General features: G+C 41.5%; 3 protein-coding genes across 4 annotated transcripts in view; 2 read left to right on the forward strand and 1 right to left on the reverse strand.

The window, feature by feature from the left end:
- LOC144648597 (uncharacterized) overlaps positions 1-18,356 on the forward strand; it is a 701,885-nt gene that overhangs the window by 661,252 nt on the left and 22,277 nt on the right.
- On the forward strand, positions 1,415-8,788 carry LOC144649873 (uncharacterized). 2 transcript variants are annotated; one of them, XM_078509571.1, is made up of 5 exons: positions 1,415-4,159; positions 4,376-4,520; positions 5,079-7,048; positions 8,141-8,271; positions 8,426-8,788. In XM_078509571.1, exons 1-5 carry the CDS (start codon positions 1,781-1,783, stop codon positions 8,577-8,579), a joined length of 4,779 nt encoding a protein of 1,592 aa, XP_078365697.1. In that variant the 5' UTR covers positions 1,415-1,780; the 3' UTR covers positions 8,580-8,788. The 2 variants fall into 2 exon arrangements, with proteins under 2 accessions (XP_078365697.1, XP_078365626.1); XM_078509500.1 differs by having other exon boundaries at positions 1,415-4,520; positions 8,426-8,786.
- On the reverse strand, positions 12,973-16,407 carry LOC144648102 (fibroblast growth factor receptor 2-like). Its single transcript, XM_078507738.1, has 3 exons — positions 16,362-16,407; positions 14,234-14,333; positions 12,973-13,501 (listed from the first exon to the last, which is right to left on the reverse strand). Exons 1-3 carry the CDS (start codon positions 16,367-16,369, stop codon positions 13,424-13,426), a joined length of 186 nt encoding a protein of 61 aa, XP_078363864.1. The 5' UTR covers positions 16,370-16,407; the 3' UTR covers positions 12,973-13,423.

Consider the following 18,356-nt stretch of genomic DNA (forward strand, 5'->3'; position numbering starts at 1 on the left):
CGTCCACACCAGAATTACCCCAGGGGCGTAATGACAGTTTACCTTTTCCATGTAATAACGAAAGTTTCGACGAAAATATCATTGTTACTGCTAAACAAGTCAAACCAGCCAGTGATGAAGCATGTGCTCTTGAAGTACAACATGGCAATCACGTCTTTGAATTAAGCGAAGGACTCGACACGTGGGGTTCATTTTACGATTTAGCTCTAACTACTGGTCATAAAGATATTTCATTACATCAGGTCGACGACAAAGCCCTGGTTGTTGGCGAAGAGTTTAATTCAAACTTAGCATCTGATAAGGCAACTGCTCTACACATAACTACTGCAAATGACAGCAACTGCGAGGAAGATAATAAGAAGAGTGCTAGTGACGCTAAGGGTTGCTGGTTGTGATGAAGCTCCAGATGAATCAACAATGGATCAAAGGTTTAACGTTTCATTGAAAGATGTTTCTCCAGCCGGTGAACCATCTACAAAAGTCATTCAGCTTCCCTATGCTACTACGAGGTGTCTGTCAGAGAAAGGAAAAGTGGAAGAGTCTAAACACAATGAGGATGAATTCATTGATGACTTTGACCGTTTTCTTGACGAGGTTGAAGAAGACGTACGAATTGAAGAAAGCATGTCGTCATCTAGAAGTAACCCACAATCTCCAATGAGCAACAAAAACGCTAGAGGAATACAACGATGAATCAAGCGCCTATGTTGATGCAGGGACGCTCGATGAATCTTTTACTTCAGTTACTGATGAAACCAGTGACAGAGTCACTGCTGTCGTCTTGTGACGAGGAAGTGGCAGCTATCAACAATGGGGCTCTTACAAGCAATATCGGAGGAAGATGAAGATCCAGATTCTTGGGACGCTTTGGATGACCTAGTCGAAAGACATTTCCGAAATCGCGAGTCTGGCGAGCAAGAAACTTTTGTTATAAACGAAGGAGAAGACCAACTGTCAGACGAACGTCAATACGAGCGTTCGATAGCAGCCGTGGTGAACATATCCGAACATCTTCTGTTTCAAGAGTTATTGGGCGCTTTTGAAGTCTTAGAGGAACAGATTAGCTTGTGTGCATCTTCTCCCAGAAATGGAATCTCCAGTAGAACTAACGGTTATCTACCAAAGGATAATACAAAAAGCTCCAATAAGGACAGACGGGAAAAGGAGAGTAGATGTGACCACACAAGCAACAGGAGTTATCGATCTGGGAGGACAGAGCAACAGTTGCAGGCGCAATTGAAGAATTGGAAAAAGTGCATTCAAAAGTCGCTGACATACGCGAGAAGTTATCTGGAAGGACAGCAACAATCAAAGTACAAAGATCTTCTCTAAAAATGGACGTGGATTCGGCTCCAGTGCTACTGGACAGCATTCGCAGGCTTGATGGAAATATCGGAGACTTAGCTGAAGAATTTAAACATGAAACTGAAAACTGTAATGAAGCCTCGAGGAACCGTGAAGAAGACTTTGAGATGGAAATCGAACACCTTCAAAAATGAAAATGCTAAGATGATAGGGGAAAGCAGAAAAGAAAATGCAAAGCTGTTGGCTCAGGTCACTGTTATACAGGAAGAAGTGGAAGCATTCAGGAAGAAGAACGAAGCTTTGCGTAATGAACTGGAAACTACAAAAGCTGATTTGAAGCGCCTGCAATCCAGGGAAGAATACAAGGACAGAGAATTGACAAACTTAAAAAACGATTTTGAACGAAAGGAGAAAAAGTGGGAAGAGGCAGAAGAGTGTTTGGAGAATGCTTTGACGGAGAAGCAAGAGCTCTTGGATGATGTTGATTATTTGGAGGACAGCCTTAGGGATAGTCGGGAAATGTAATGAACAGCTGAACGCTCAAGTTGACGAGCTAAATGATTTGATAAAGGAGTTGAGGAAGAAGGTGGCGATGGGAAATAAGAGACACGATTATGGACATTTACGCGAGGAAGTAGAGTTATTGAAAGGGTCCCTGGAGTCGAGTAATCACCGTGAAAAGATATTGAGATGCCAGGTGGATGCTTTTGAAACAGAAGTATCTTACCTCAAAAATTGTGAGAAGACCTTTAAAAGCGACTTCAAGAAGCTGGAAGAGGAGAAGTCTAGAATAATAGACCAACTCAAGGAACAGCTGGCTACGGCTGAGACTGAAAACACCAGGATGATCGCAGAACTGTCAAGGATGTCCGATAGGGATGAAATGTTGAGCGAATTGAAAGAAGAAAATATGAGGGTTATAAACCAACTTGAAGATCAGTTAGTTAGGCTCACTGAAGAAAATTCTATGCTGACCATGGAACAGTCCAAGGCATTGGACAGGACTTATGAGTTGACTGAACTAAGGGGCGAAACGCCGAGGGTTATGAAACAATTTGAAGATCAACTAGCGGTGCTTAGGAGAGAAAATTCCACGCTGACAACAGAACTGGCAAAGGTCTCAGAAAAGGAACAACAGTTGATTGAACAAAAAGGCGAAACGTCGAGGATGACAAAGCAACTTGAGAGTCAGGTATTGAAGCTTAGGAAAGAAAATTCCAGGCTGACCATAGAGCTATCACAGGCAACAGAAAAGGATAAACAGATGGCTGAGCTCAGAAAAGAAAATTTCACTCTAGCCACGGAACTGTCCAAGGCATTAGACAAGGATAATGAGTTGACCGAACTACGAGGCGAAACGTCAAGAATTATCAAAAACCTTGAAGATCAGCTAGCGAAACTTGTGAAAGAAAAGTCTACATTGACCACAGAACTGTCAAAGGTAACAGAGAAGGACAAACAGTTGGCTGAGCTTAGGAAAGAAAATTTCACACTGAACACAGAATTGGCAAAGGTAGCAGAGAAGGATAGAGTATTGACTGAGCTCTGGGAGCAAGTTGAAAACTTGAGAAATCAGAACAAGTTTTTGCAAGATGAAGCTTTGGAAGCCAAAAAGCGGTTGGTAAATGAATCGCGAGAGTCTCAGGGTGAGGTCAGTGAAGCTTGGGATGACAGCATGCGTTCAAGGAGGAGCCACAAGAGGAAGAACGCCGATATTAAAATGTTAAGGAAACGCGTTCGTCAAAATGAACAAGAAATTGAGTTCTTAGGGCGATTCATTCGACAAAGGGGTCTTGAGTATGGGGAAAGGCCACGATACAATATTGATCAAGATCTGAAAGATGAACATAGGATAAACACGAACGTAAAGGAAAACTTGAACCATGAGCAAGAAAATGAAAGTCATCAGCAAAGAAAACAACAAGTGGAAGAAATGAAGAAAGTGATAGAGGACCTCAGAAAATCTCTCCGACAGACGAAAAGTGACCTAGAACAGACAAAGAGTGCGTTAACACTGAAGTCAGAAAGTACTGACTTCCTGGAGCGTCGCGTGGAAGAGAAAGAGATGTTACATGAGGAGACAAGCAAACGTCTAAAACAGAACGAATACAAGTTACAGCAGACTGAAGAGGCTTTGAGAGTACAATTGGAGAGAGGAGAAAATCTTCAAAATCAGCTAAAAGACATGGAAAAGCTGAGAGAGACTTCAGTAATAGCTGTCACGAGAAAAGAGCAGGAATTGGAGGAGGCTTACTGCAGCATAAGTAAAAAAGATGAAAAGATTGATGATTTAATTCATGCGTTGAAGCAAGAAAGGTTAGATAAGGAATGCCTTAAAAGGGCCATTGAAGTTACAGAAAATAATGCTGCTAGAGAAAAAGGTCTATTGGAGAAAATACGCGAACTTGAGGATCAGTTACAGAAGATGGGAGAGATGAAACAAACGACATTAGCCTTTCTTATGCAGAAAGAACAGGAATTGGAACAGGCGAAGCACAGGTTAAACAACAAAGATGTCCAGATTGATGGCTTGATTAAGGAATTAAAACAAGGAAAGTCAGACAAAGACTGCTTGAAAAAAGCCATTGCAGAAACGGAATGTAAGTCCAATAGAGAGGAAGAACTTTTGGAGAGAGTAATAGAACTAGAAACGCAGCTTCAGGAGATGGAAGACCTTAGAGAGGAAACGCTAACCTCGCTTAAGAGCAAAGAGCAGGCATTGAAGCAAGCCCATGTTAAGATTGACGAGTTAAACCTTGAGTTAAAACGCGAAAATTTGGATAAGGAGAGTCTGAGAAGTTCGGTTGAAGTTATGGAATGTAACGCTAACAGAGAGAAAGAACTATTGGAGAGAGTTATAGACCTGGAAGCGCAGATTCAGGAGATGGAAGACCTAAGAGAGGAAACTCTAACCTCACTTAACAACAAAGAGCAGGCATTGGAGCAAGCCTATGTGAAGATAAATGAGTTAAACCTGGAGTTGAAACGTGAAAATTCGGATAAGGAGAGTTTGAGAAGGAAAGTCGAAGTTATGGAATGTAACGCTAAAAGAGAAAAAGAACTATTGGAGGTAAGAAAAGCACCTGAGAATCAGCTAAGAGAAATTGAAAAGCTGCAAGAGACGACAGAAACATCTCTTAAGTGCAAAGGGCAGGCATTGGAGGAAGCTCATGTTACGATTGACGAGTTAAACCTGGAGCTGAAACGTGAAAAGTCGGATAAGGAGAGTATGAGAAGTTCGGTGAAGATGGAATGAAGGAGAGAAGAAATGGAGAGAGTAATAGACTGGACGAGAAGGAGAGGAGACCAGAGAGGCGCACCCGAGGAGGAGGAAAGCGAGATAGAGAGAGAGTCGGAAGGAGAGTGAGAAGGGAAAATGGAGGAGAGAAGAAAGAGGAACAAAAGCGAACTGAGAACAGAGAGAACGGAGAAGAACGGAAGGGAGGGAGAGCGGAGAGAGTAACTGGAGAAGGAAGTGGAAAGGAGAGTGAGAAGGTGGGTGAAGAGGAGGAAAAGAGAGAAAGACATGGAGAGAGAAGACTGGAAGAGAAGGAGAGGAGCGAGAGGAACGCACCCGCAACAAAAGAGAGGAGAAGACGAGAAGATTGATGAGTAAGCGGAGACGAAGAGCGGAAAGGAGAGTGAGAAGGGAGAAGATGGAAGTAACGCAAAGAGAGAAAGAGAGGAGGGAGAAGCGAGAGAGAGGAAGGAGAGAGGAGACACCCAGTGGGGGGGCCCGTAGATTGATGAGTTAAAGGGACTAAAACGGAAAGCGGATAAGGAGGGTTTGAGGAGGACGGTTGAAGTTATGGAATGTAACGCTAAAAGAGAGAAAGAACTACTGGAGAGAGTAATAGACCTGGAAGCGCAGATTCAGGAGATGGAAGACCTAAGAGAGAAAACGCTAACCTCGCTTAAGAGCAACGAGCAGGCATTGCAGCAATCATATGTTAAGATTAATGAGTTAAACCTGGATCTAAAACGTGAAAAGTCGGATAAGGAAAGTTTGAGAAGGGCTGTTGAAGTTATGGAATGTAACGCTAAAAAAGAGAAAGAACTATTGGAGGAAACAAGAGCCGAACTTGAGAATCAGCTAAGAGATATGGATAAGCTGCAAGAGATGACACAAACATCTCTTAAGAGCAAAGATCAGGAATTGCAGCAGGTTTACAGCAGCATAAGCAGTAAAGACGTTAAAATCGATGACTTAACTCAAGAGCTGAAACAAGAACGGTCTGAGATAAGAGAATTGAGGAAGGCCGTGGAAATATCAGAATCTAATGCTCGCCAACAGAGATTGTTATTGCATGATAAAGAAAAAGAAGTCGACAACCTGAGATTGTTTTTGCACGATAAAGAAAAAGAAGTCGACAACCTGAATGAACTGCTTTGTGATTACGAGAGGAAGATAGAAAATCTAAACGTTAACATGAAAGAGATGAGAAAGGAGTTGGACATAGCAGAAGAACTCGTAAGTTACAGACAAAATGATGTTGGAAATACGGGTATCTCATCGCGAGTACAATACGATCAATTGGATGTCTTTCCGATAAGATTTGGGAGAAATACAGAGAAAAGCTTCAGGGAAATAGGACCCTTAATGGGGCATGTGGGTGAACGGCTAAAAAAAGTGCTGCAAAGGCAAAAAGAAGTCGATGCTTCAGCTATATTACTGAGACAGAAAGAAGCTGAAACAGGACGTACTCTAGACAGGTTAAGAGGAGAATTGAATCAACGAGATGATGAAATAGAAAGCTTGAAAACTTCTCTTGGTAAGATCTTGAATGAGGAAGAATGTACGAGAAGGCGCCTGAGAGACCTCGAGCATGAAAATATTGATCTCAAGAGATGCCTTGGAGACGAGGCCGATAAAGTGAAGAAGTTTGAAATAACTGTTAAACAACTTGAAGGGGATCTACAAAGAGCACAGAAATCCTTGGAAGAAAGAGAAAAAACACTGGAGGAAACTAAAGAAAGTTTGCAATTGAAAGGTTCGCTTCTAGCAAGCATGGAAGGAAAATTGTGTCTTCGAGACCATGAAATTGAGTCATTGACGTTGGCGAACAAGGAGAGAGTTTTCGAGTTTGAGCGACTTGAGGCATATCTAAAAGAAAAAAAGAAAGAGTTGGAGATTTCTACATCTCTTATTACAAAACAAAATGAGGAGCTTGTTTATCTCAAGTCATGTGCAAAGAGAAAAACACGAGAAGCGGAAGAGATAAAGTTTCGGGCGCAGCCGACACAAGATGAGTTAAAATTGTTATCAATTCGACTTGAAAGTGCCAAGAACGAGAAAGCAAATCTTTCACGAGAGCTAGCAGCTGCTGCAGCCCGTCTGGAAAATGACCAAGTCATGGCAGATAGACAAAAGAAAGCTCTACAGGAGCGAGTGAATTCTGGATTGAAAGACCTGAGAACCAAAACGAAACTTATTTGGGACATGAAGATAAGATTACAAGAGTCCTCAGCTCGGATCACCAGACTCGAGGCTGAAAAAATAGAGCAAGATAGATGCTTTAGAGACTACAAAAGGACGCTAGCACGTAGAGTTAAGCGGTTGAAACAGTCCTCGAACTCTGCAAATGAAAATGAAAGTTTTCTTCAGTCGAGGATAGGATCAACGGGACGTGAGATGTCTGAATTGCAAAGAGAAAACCAGAGGTTTAAGATTGAATGGCTGCAAAACGATATCGGTGTATCGTTCCAAGATGGAGAAGAAGTCACCTCGTCTGGGTTCTGTAAGGTAACAAATGCCTCTATCGTAGCTTGTTCTCTAGCTCGTTATATTTTACACCCAGGAAAACTGCCAAACAGTATTTAACTGCACATAGGGAGATGCACCTCCGCTTCATTCTTTTCCGTCTTTCCAGAACTCATCCTCGCGAAGGAGGCGAAGGGGCGTAGCGGGATAATTTGTCCCTCAAAGGGCTCAGGGGGATGAAATCTCGTGTGGAGTTTACGGTTACGGTCAATATATTTATTTGTGAGCTTGTGTGTGGCGGAAATGACGTCACCGGCCGCCGCGGCTGTGGCCTGGTACGTCGAACGATCAGATCTTCGGAATGAGAGCGGGGGTCGAATCCGCTAGGTTTTTTTTTTTTTTGTGGTTGAATCCTGAGTTTTTCATTTTTATCGTTTCCGGAAACATATACTACTCCCTCAGCCATCAGCTTTGTATGTTTGCTTCTTTTGCCCTGATGTAAGGATCGGATTTCTCCATCCATGGATCTCTCTTTCGTGCTTTGCTTTTTTTTTTACTTGATTTCCTCCTCCTCCGATCTTTGTGGCGCGCTCACTCCCCCCCTACTACTAAAGTCTGTCTGTCGCTTTCAGTCTCTTCGTGAGTTTTTTTTTTCGTCTGTCGGGCACCCAGAGCCGCGAGGCCCGCGAGTCACGTATTACTAGTTAATTACTTACTGCCTGACTTCGGCTTGATTATTTTGCATGGATTGTAACCTGCGATCAGGCGCTCTTTTTCCTGCCTGAAGGGAAACAAAGGAACTCTCTCATCTTCCATTGACTCTTCGAGCTTGGAAAAAAGGTCTGATCACAGGTTAGCATAGATCGATATACTCGGTCCATACGGCCAGGACTTTAAGCCAAATATTCAATGACTCCTTCGGCCATCTATAACTAAGACAACTAGCTTAAGGACAATAGATTTCCATAAAATTTACTTTTGAAAAGTCATTCATCTTGGCCACATATAATGGTTGTCCCAGTACAGAGATCCGTGTAGTTTTCCAACCCATTTGATTGTTAAGCCGAGGTGTCGCGCTATGTCAATTTGCCATCAAAGCGTTCTGGATTTGTTTTCCTTTTTGTATTTCACCAGGAGACCAACTTGGAAGCTAGGAGGCAAGAAGCAGTTCGCAGGTTAAAGGATTTTGAGTCCGAGATTAAAGGTGGCATGACAACTGGTCGTCTTGGAGACATGCACTCACCGCAGAGGACTAGTGATACACGGTCAGTAACATACGTGCACAAATTCTATTCACCACCCTTAAAAAGTTCTGCCAGAGACCAACAGCTTTAATTTATTAATTTAGTACATGTAGTTACCTACTTGAATGTACATTTAAACGACCAACATCTCACATAACCTTTTCCTTGTTCATAGGATGGAAAGCCGAGATTTGGACAGATGTGTTCCATCCCAAAGATCTGCAATTTTTAACAGCAGTGCTGTTCTGTCTGCAGGAGATCGAATCGCAAGAGATCCAGCTACACTCAGATCAGCCAATAAAATCTCCATTCTTTTATGTGCTGCTTAACTAAATATGATGCAGCTGATAAAGACTTTATTTCCATGCAGTGCATGAACATTTTTTTATGTTTTTATATATAGTGTAACGAACTAAAAATGTTTTAATTGTTTAAAAAAGTGAATACGGTGATTATTTTACTTGTTTTCTTGTAAGAGGTTTTATTGCCCTTCTCGCAAGAACTGGAACGTTCTTACAAGAGATTGGTGTAATGTGTTAATTTAAATGTTAATAAAATAATCATAATATTTTTTTGTGACGTTTCCAATACTTGTCTGGTCTATGCACGCCTTAGCCTTCTCTCCTTGCAATTGGGGTGGGGCGGCGGTTGTCCCAAATGGTATGGTATTACAGCCGTTTTCAGGGGCGGATCCAGGATTTCAAAAGGGGGGGGTGGATGGCAGACCATTAGGGCCTAACCCTAACCCTAACCCTAAGTGGCGGCAGACGGCGAAACGTGGCGTAACAACAACCAGACATGAGCGAGAGCTAATTTTTCTTTCTTTCTTTATTTTCTATTTCAAATAAAGTGACATTTCGATTTTTTTTACTGAAAAATGGGGGGTGGATATCCACCCTATCCACCCCCCCCCCCTGTATCCGCCCCTGATGCGACCGTTCGTTGCAAAGGGCTTCATTTTATATTGGGGACAGTTGGTACCGTTTTAAACTTTGTAAATCAAAACTTCTTATTCATCATCATTATCGTGCTGTGGTCTTTAACTCTCTGTTCATCGTTGTTAACAATGTTATCAATGACATTTTATTTATACGCACTCCAAGTCGATCGTTTTAAATTTTATAACCAAAAGAGCTTTTTAATCTATCTGATTGAGAACAGTGCTGCGTTTTACGCAAGTGCGACACGCGAGGAATAAAATATGACCACGTTTCGACGTTGGCTGAACGTCGAAATTAAGCCCGTATACGTTTGAAGTCTTGTGAACGGAAACTTTTCGCAGTTTCTTGATGTTGCAGGTGGTGCGATCACCAAATGACGGAAAGCAAAGGATTCAAAAGACAAACAATACCCAAACCACAGCACAATAGCTTACAAACAGTATAAAGCAGGCGTAGCAGGGGCGGGAGGGGGGAAAACGAGAAGCACGACCAACACTAGTTTACGCCTTTCGCCCACACGTAATCGATATAAACTATCACTTTAAACGTATATTTTTGTTAACACTTTCCAAAGTGGATAAATTCGTAAACGGAGAACTTTCTCCGTTTCGTACTCTTGTGCACATGAATAGGCCATTTCCGAGTTACCCTTTGTCTCTGTTTTAAAACGAGTCTACGTGCGAAACCATTCAAATGAAAATGAGTTTGATTTGCATGAAAATTGGCCTGTAGGAGAAACTCATTTTCATATGAATGGTTTCGCACGTAGACTCGTTTTAAAATAGAGGCAGAGGGGAACTCGGAAATGGCCTATTTAACGTATACATTTTTAAACGCTGACGTTACATCGAGTAATATACGCATGCCCAATGTCAATCTCGCATGCACCCAGCCGTGAAAATTATTAAATTCTAAACAACTGCTCTCAAAAGTGGCATCACATGATCTGAAAGGGGACAACGCGCAATGAAACTCAAGAGCTCTATTGAGCCCTCAACCTCAATTGATTCCTTTTGTTTTATTTTACTTTGCCTCAGAGCTAAGTTAGAATTTCATTCTATTAGTGGAAGGCACGGTGGCCCAATGGTTAGCGCGCTGGACTCCGGATCGAACGGTCCGGCTTAGAGCCCTGGCCAGGTCAACGTGTTGTGTTCTTGGGCACGACACTTTACTCTCATCGTGCCTCTCTCCACCCAGGTGTATAAATGTGTGCCAGCGTATTTACTGCTGGGGGTAACCCTGCGATGGACTAGCATCCCATCCAGAGGGAGTAGAAATACTCCGAGCCGCCAAATGCTACAGAAACCGAGATAAGCTCCGGCAGGTATGGGCCACTTGGCTCGAGGCTTTACCTTTTTAAAGCTCAGTAAAAATCAAACTTGTAAAATAAGTACAAACTTAAAACCAATGGTTTTTATTTATAAAACAGACCAGCAGCAAAACGATGCCTTTTACTTTCTATTCATATGTACAATTGTTACAAATGGAAGCCCGTGTATTACTTAGCAACATAATTTCTGTTTTCCATTTTTTTTCCTGTTTTCCATAATTTTCATTTTCTTATTATTATTATATGGTTGCGTAATTATTGCAAAAACTAAATCTAGCTTTACATTTCCTTCTGATTATTTCTCTTGCTGCCCTAAAAAGTTCCTCTTCACGCGCTCAATTTCCAACTGAAACGTCACATACTGATGACGTAGCTTTATAATGCAGTGTCTTTGATTGGTTGTTGTTGGCAAGCCGGAAACAGCCAATCAGAGACACGGGATCGTTGAAGTGGTACGTCACCGGTATGGAACTCTTAACGAATTTTAAACGTCTCTTGAGCGAGGAAACAATAAATTGCGTGAAAGGTGACTCTCTGGGGCTTCGACGAGCTGAATAGAATAGCAAAAAGTCAAAAAGATAGTCTTTACAGGCAGATTTAGCTGGTCACGCGTCGGGTTTTAGGTGCGTTGCGTGACAAGCCAAATCGTTTGCAAAGACAGCCTTGTCGGATAAACTAGCGCACATTAGTAAGGGTCATGAATGGTCTCTTAAAATTTTTCAGTGCTCGGAAAATTAGGCTTCTGCTTGGAATACTCGCAAATTTTTAGTGGGTGCTCGTTTGCTCGTGCTCGCATATTCGCATATTTTTCGCTTTTTAGTGGAGGTAGTTTTTTGAAAAGTGCTGGTTCGCGGCTCACAAGGCTAAATTTTGGCAATGCTCTTGCTCGCAAAGGAAAACGCCGTGCTTGCATGCTCGCAAAGACCATTCCATATCCCGATTAGTGCTTTCATTTGATACTTAACAATTATTCTTTGAAATCGAGGTGAATATTCTGCCGCTATTCACCGAGATTTCAAAGAATAATTGTTTTGGTATATACACACGAAGTGATCTCAACAACAAGCGATCTCAAAGTTTTCAGAAGGAAACCATTTAAAGTCGATTTAATTGACCTCTCAATTCATGCGTGGAAAACTTACATATAAGCGGCACTAACCGACATGCGCGAAACAGTTTACAGAATCTTCAAACATGGCAAATCTAGTTAATCTTCGATACAATCCTCGTCAAAAGCTAGCAAAATGGTCCTTTAACACCACTCAAACCTGCAATCTGATCAAAAACCTGCTTGCAAAACATTTTGACCGTTGAATCAAAGCTTTTGAAGTTCACTTGAATTGAAAATTGAAAGAGCAGTTGGCGAAGGATCCACCTGAAAGTTTGGATTATAAGCTTACTGAATGTCTGCAGAACTGTGGTGAAAACTGGATGTTTTCTTGAACAAAGACTTTTTCCTGAATATTTGTGGAGGATCTTGGTTGAATAACACTTGATGTTGCTGCCGATAAATCTGCGGTATTCATTTCTGCCGATGCCGGGCGAAGAGCCACTTGACGGTAAGCAATTGTTTATCGTTTTAGTACTCGAGTTGTGTGGACATTGTGCTGCAAATTGCGAAATATGTAGTCTTCTCTTACTTTGAAAACCATCAGGCCAAATTTCTTAGCCTTTTTTTGTCTTTTCTGGTTCAGCATCTTCTTGTATTCTTAGTATTTGCGATTCAGAAACGCCGGCGAAACGCGAGTTTACGCCGGCCATTTTGTTTCAGTTTGGATCAAGCATTATTCACTCCGTAGGGAGTGAATAATGCTCATTAGCCCGAGATAGCGAACCAATCAGATTGCTTGAGACACCAAGATCACTGAGTGTGTATATACTAATAAGTTTTGTTGTCTAGCAACTTCGGCAACAATGACCGCGGGCTCAGTCATTTGTCGTTGACGTCATTAGTGTCCTCGGCTGGTATAATTGTTTACCCAACTTGATTCTTGTGGCGTTAATAATAATAATAATTTATATTGCGCTTTTTAACATATAAATGAGCAAAAGCGCATTACAATATTAAAACTTAAAAATATTAAAATATACTAACTATATACATTACAATATTAAAACATAAAAATATTAAAATATACTAACTATATACACATTATTGACTAGATCTAAAAGTTAAAAAAAAGCTAATTTAAAAAGATATGTTTTAAGACGAGATTTAAAACTAAAAATAGACCTAATATTACGAAGGCTAGCTGGAAGCGCATTCCAAAGCGTAGGCGCACTGACACTAAAAGATCTGTCACCAAAAGACTTTTTCATTTTGCCTTCTGGGTGCACTAAAAGCGTACCTGAATTTATAGAGCGCAGTGAATAGCGTGCGTGCTTCCTTACCTTAATTAAGTTACTAATATAAGTTGGAGCCATGCCGTTAAGAGCCTTAAAAGATAGATACATCATTACCGTTTACAGTGAACTTGTTTCTAATTCGTTAACCTCTTGGTAGACGCAGTGTCAGGCAACCTTAGCCTTTTGGTAAACGTCCTATCACTAAGTAGACACACTTTAAGCCTAAGGTTACTACTTCTCTTGCAGCGAACTGAACAAAATCAAAATATCGTGGACGGCTTAGAACTAAGGGCGCTTTCCACTAGTCAGAACTGGCCGGCCAGACCGGTATATTCGATAACAGAATTCCGTTATTAGTCCGATTTGTCCTGTCAAATCAGTCAATGCATAAATATTATACACTGTTGTGGTGGATTTGTGGGAAAATCTCGTGGAAAAGGCCCTTTTCACATTCAAAACCACCGGGTCTGCCGGCCAGTCCTGTCTAATGTTAAGCGCCCCAAGACTCGTCCAATTGGTTTTCAGACGTAAGTCGTGCTTTCAGGAGTAAACTGTGTTAAGCCGAGGATATGTTTTCCTTTGAGGTGTTAATATAACTTGGCTCTCCTTTGAAGTCGTCTGGAGTCAAATAGTCCTGGAGCAAAAATGGCAAAGTGTGTTGGCTTGTATCAGTAACAATTAATAATGTGTCAAAATACGAACTCTTAAGTCTGGTTTTTACTAGTGACGCAAGAACATGCGCAAGCACGAAAAAAAGAAACATTTTGCTCCTTGTGCTTGTGTTTGCGGCAAGCACAAGCACAAGGATCAAAATGCAATGCGCTTGTGCTTATGCTTGCGGCTAAGCCGTTTTCATGGTGAAATAAGAGCTGTTATGCTTGCGTTTGTGCTTGCGCTTTTGCTTGCGTCGCTAGTGAAAACCAGGCTTTACGAAGTACTCTTATTACGGTAACTATTTAGTAAATATGTGAAGGAAGTGTAAGTTCAAAACTTGACTGATTGCACCAATTAAAAAATATACTTACAGAGACTAGGCTAAAGGAAAGCTATTGCCTAACTTTTTAAACTTTTGTAGTGTTATTTATAAGCAGGGTTTTGGGCAAAGAATTCTAAGAAAACTATTGTTTTTATTATGTGCCCAAAATTGTCTTTTATTTCAATAGATGTTTTTTTGAACTCTTTACATAACGTTGATATTTGGTGCATATCTTAGATAGTACGTGCACTGTGATTGGTTAATTCTACAAGCCATATTCTACAGGCCGGCCGTCTCCCGCGCGCTGAGCTTGATATGTTTTCCTTTTTTCAGCCGGAGAGTCCCGCAACAAATTTATATCGTATCGACTATTCAAAATAGTCAACTTACTGTTTCTTGTGTGAGCATTCGATGAAGTTCATCACTCAGCTCCTCAAATGTCGGCCTCAACTCTGGATTCGCATTCCAGCAGCGGAGCATCACAGTGTATCTGGAAAAAGTCAGAAACTGTCATTACAATGTCATTTATGATTTCTTTTGGCATTCCTTTAGCGTCATGATATACGCATGCGAAATGTTTTTTTTGCTCCCTCCCCTTTCCAATCTCGAGCCCAGAGTGACCCCCGGCTCCTCCGTCCGTCGGCGGTTGGTCAGCGGTAGGGTCGCCGGGACTCACTCTGGGAAACTGAAATGTATTTCTCTTTTTCTATTGGTCATCCACAGAACAATAGAAATCCACCAGGAAGTCTAAAAATCAACCCCGGAAGTTAACTAAACCGGAAACCCTGGAAAAACAATTTTTTGTTTTCGATGGCCAGATGTTCAAAGTATCAACAAAACTTTAACTTTTCTTTGACACACCTTAAAACTCGTGATATGGCGCTACATAAATGAAGTATTTTATAATTCTACCCTTCTCATTGAACTCAAAAGAAACAACAACGGCGGCGTCACCAAGGACAAGGTCGATTAAAAACTCAATTTGTAGTTGACTTACAAATCTCGCTAGAACTACTATTTTCATTCAAATCTCCGTTTCGGTTGAAAAACTGAATATCAGTCGCAGACAGTGCTCGATTCAAAATAATAACTAATGAAGTATAATTTGAACATAACGCGTTGTTGTTTTGCTGAAGAAAAAGAATTGTACAATAATTTTATTGTGTGCACGTGAATTGTGTGCAGGTGCCTGCCTCGTCCCCAGGCGCCGGTCGGCCGGACGGCAAAGGCGGTAAGGCGGGAAAACAGGGAGTGCGGGGTTGATGGTTAGGGAGTTTTCCCGTCCGCATCAGGCCCACAACGCCAAGCGAACCGTGTACGTCAGTCCCACAACACCAAGCGAACCGTGCACTACCAAGGAGGAGGACGCCTGGGGACGAGGCAGGACCGGTGTGGCCTTTAACGTCTTTATTAATATTACCGCAATTCGACGAGGAAAAAATAATTTGCTCGAAAACATGCAATCTATCCTGAAAAGATGCGCTGTCAAGGAAAAGCCTCTGAAGTACACGAAAGTCGCCAAACAAAAATTTTTATCAACAGAACAATAGCTTGCCCGTACGTTGTGCATTATGTAAATTTGTTAGCCGTCGTCTGCAAAACAACAACAACGGACACACGCACGCAGTCTTTACAGACGGAATCCTGGAAGGCTAACAAGACCTTGATTTTAAAACAAATATAGCAGTATGCTCAAGAAAGAGACTAAAGGAAATCAAAACACCAGACGCTCTTTTGTTAACTCTCTCTTTTGTTAACTGCAGAACGTTTTTGTTACATTTGTTGCTTCGATAAACACCAGTTGTGTCGATACTGTGTTGAAATAGTTCAACTTTCTCGATTAACTTCCGTTCTGGGAAATTTACTTCCGCTTAGACCTAAGAGCATGCGCAATAGAAACCGGAAGACCAAGGTTCTACCTGAAATCGACCTGAAAGTGATCTGATCAATTCCAGTTTCCCAGAGTCCGTCCCATACCGCTGACCGACGGACTCTGGGCTCGAGATTGTCCCCTTTCCTTTATTCATTTCAGAGCCAACGCTCTAACTGGTCAGCGGCAGTGCTTCCTGTCGCTGGCTAGTAGGACTGAAGGCTCGCAGCCTGAAAAAAGCTTCCGCCGCCATTTTGAAATTGCAGGTATGTGAATTAACATTTTCTCTCGATAGTTGACACCATTTTGAAAACTTAAACACACATTTCAGACATTTAAGACATTAATGAAAGACAAGTTTGATTTACATTCATAGCCTCTCTTGCTGTATAAACTTGAAATCAAACCCAGCTAACACCAAGTGTGACCAAGTGTGGGCTTGTAGCACCGACACCGTGTTCATTAAAATAATAGCTTACATATACTTTGGTTGAAAATGCCAGAAGAGTAGTAAATACCAATAATGGAGCAAGAATGGTTACGATTAGATAGGATTAAAATGGATTACAAAAATCAAATGCAAATTACATTTTGCAAAGCTGAATTTTTACTTCAAAAGCAAGTTGTAAAAATTTTATAATGTTTTACCTTTTCATGTTTTCTTCAGAACGATTTGTATCCTTAAAATTTTCATCTGTTTTAAAATTCAGCTTTTGTAACTGTTCAAGAGCAAGTTGCAACAGAACAGTGAGCCCTTTGCAACTAACGTTCACATGGTGCAAAATAACATCTTGCTGGAAGGCAAGCTACGCACTGGGACATCAAAAACAAAGACAAATCAAGTGTGGCTGGTTGAAGTCACTTTGTTTTGGATGTCCAAGCTCGTAGCTTGCTCTCCAGCTAGGTGGTATCTTGCACCATGCGCAGGGGCGGATCCAGGATTTCAAAAGGGGGGGGGGGGGGGGGTGGATGGCAGACCATTAGGGCCTAACCCTAACCCTTACCCTAACCCTAAGTGGCGGCAGACGGCGAAACGTGGCGTAACAACAACCAGACATGAGCGAGAGCTAATTTTTCTTTCTTTCTTTATTTTCTATTTCAAATAAAGTGACATTTCGATTTTTTTTTACTGAAAAATGGGGGGTGGATATCCACCCTATCCACCCCCCCCTGTATCCGCCCCTGATTAACGGTATGGGCGCAAAATTTCAAGGTGTAGGGTATTGATTTCGATTAGGGTAAATTAAATTAAAATTAAAATCGAGAATTTAAATTCCTCACCAATCATTTTTTGTTAAACGTTTGCTCAAACTTGAAGCAGTTCCTGAGTAGGGTCAGGTCTGAAAAAGGGTAGTGAAATTGGGGAGCAGGTGTGAGGCAGTGGTGCCGGTGAGAGCGCTCGCCTCCCATCAATGTGGTCCGAGTTCGATTCTGGCCCAGCTTGGCCCGGTGCCATACGTGGAATAACTTTTTGTTGTTTGTTCTCGTCCTTGCTCGGAGGGTTTTTTTCCGGGTTCTCCAGGTTTCCTCCCTCCTAAAATACCCACATTTCCAAAAAGTTCCAAGTCGATCTGGTAGGAGAAACCCAGCTAGACCTGACGAGGCTTCCTGTCTAAATATTAATGAAAAAAAAACGCACCCGAGTGCATTGTTGAGTTATATAAGCACGCAGGAATTTTTTAAGAACATGAGAAGTGCCGCACTTCTCGAGTGTTCATGAAAAAAATCCCAATTGCTTATATAACTCAACAATGCACTTGGGTGCGTTTTTTATTTCTTTTATGAAATATTAAAGAAATTGCGCGCTAAAACTCGTGACGTAAGCAGCGTGCATTATTTATGGGTTAGAGACTGTTGTGAGTGTTTTGTTGACAAATACACGCACGCGCTGGCCGCACAATGAACGAGAAATTTTCAATACTGCACGAGGCGTAGCCGAGTGCAGTATTGAAAATTTTGAGTTCATTGTGAGGCCAGCAAGTGCGTGTATTTGTCATTATAATATAGATAGGAGTCTACGCGCGCTCTGATTGGCTAAAAACCTATGTTTTATCAGAGTATAAAACATAGAAAAATCATGTTTTATTGTTTTTCGTCAGCTTTCCTCGAGTGCTTCGCGCGTCTTTGACTTTTTGTTGGCTATAGCCACTCGTATCCAGCAAGGGCGATTAAATTCCGTTTTTAAGTATAAATCCACTGGACATTTCATTTTGATGTAAACGAAGTGAGGCGGGAAAAATTGTGGCGCGGTGTTCACCGCTTGAGTTGAATGAAACTCGCAAGGAAAGCTGAGGAAAGCGAGCGAGAGAGTTTTCTTTCGAAGATTTTCTTCGACAATCTCGTCTTAAATCGTCTTTTCATACTGGAACTTGATTGTGACAGCAATTAAGGTTTACGGGAAGATCCGAAGCAATAGCTTTTCTGGAAATTATACGCGTTTTTAAGTCGAACGAAGCAAGGGACGGATGTCATCGAGACTACTAAATTATGCTGAGACGAAATTGCACTCAGAGTCGGTGAAGTTTATTGAAGTTCAAAAAGACAAGATCAAGATTGAAAGGTAACAAACTTATCTGAAATGCTTAGCCTTATTTTACGTCGAACACTGAATGAAATTGTGTCAGTTTTATGGTCTTCCCGTAA

This window comes from Oculina patagonica, chromosome 1 (genome assembly GCF_052425735.1).
Source record: "Oculina patagonica isolate OP01 chromosome 1, crgOcupat, whole genome shotgun sequence".
Classification (NCBI taxonomy): Eukaryota; Metazoa; Cnidaria; class Anthozoa; order Scleractinia; family Oculinidae; genus Oculina; species Oculina patagonica.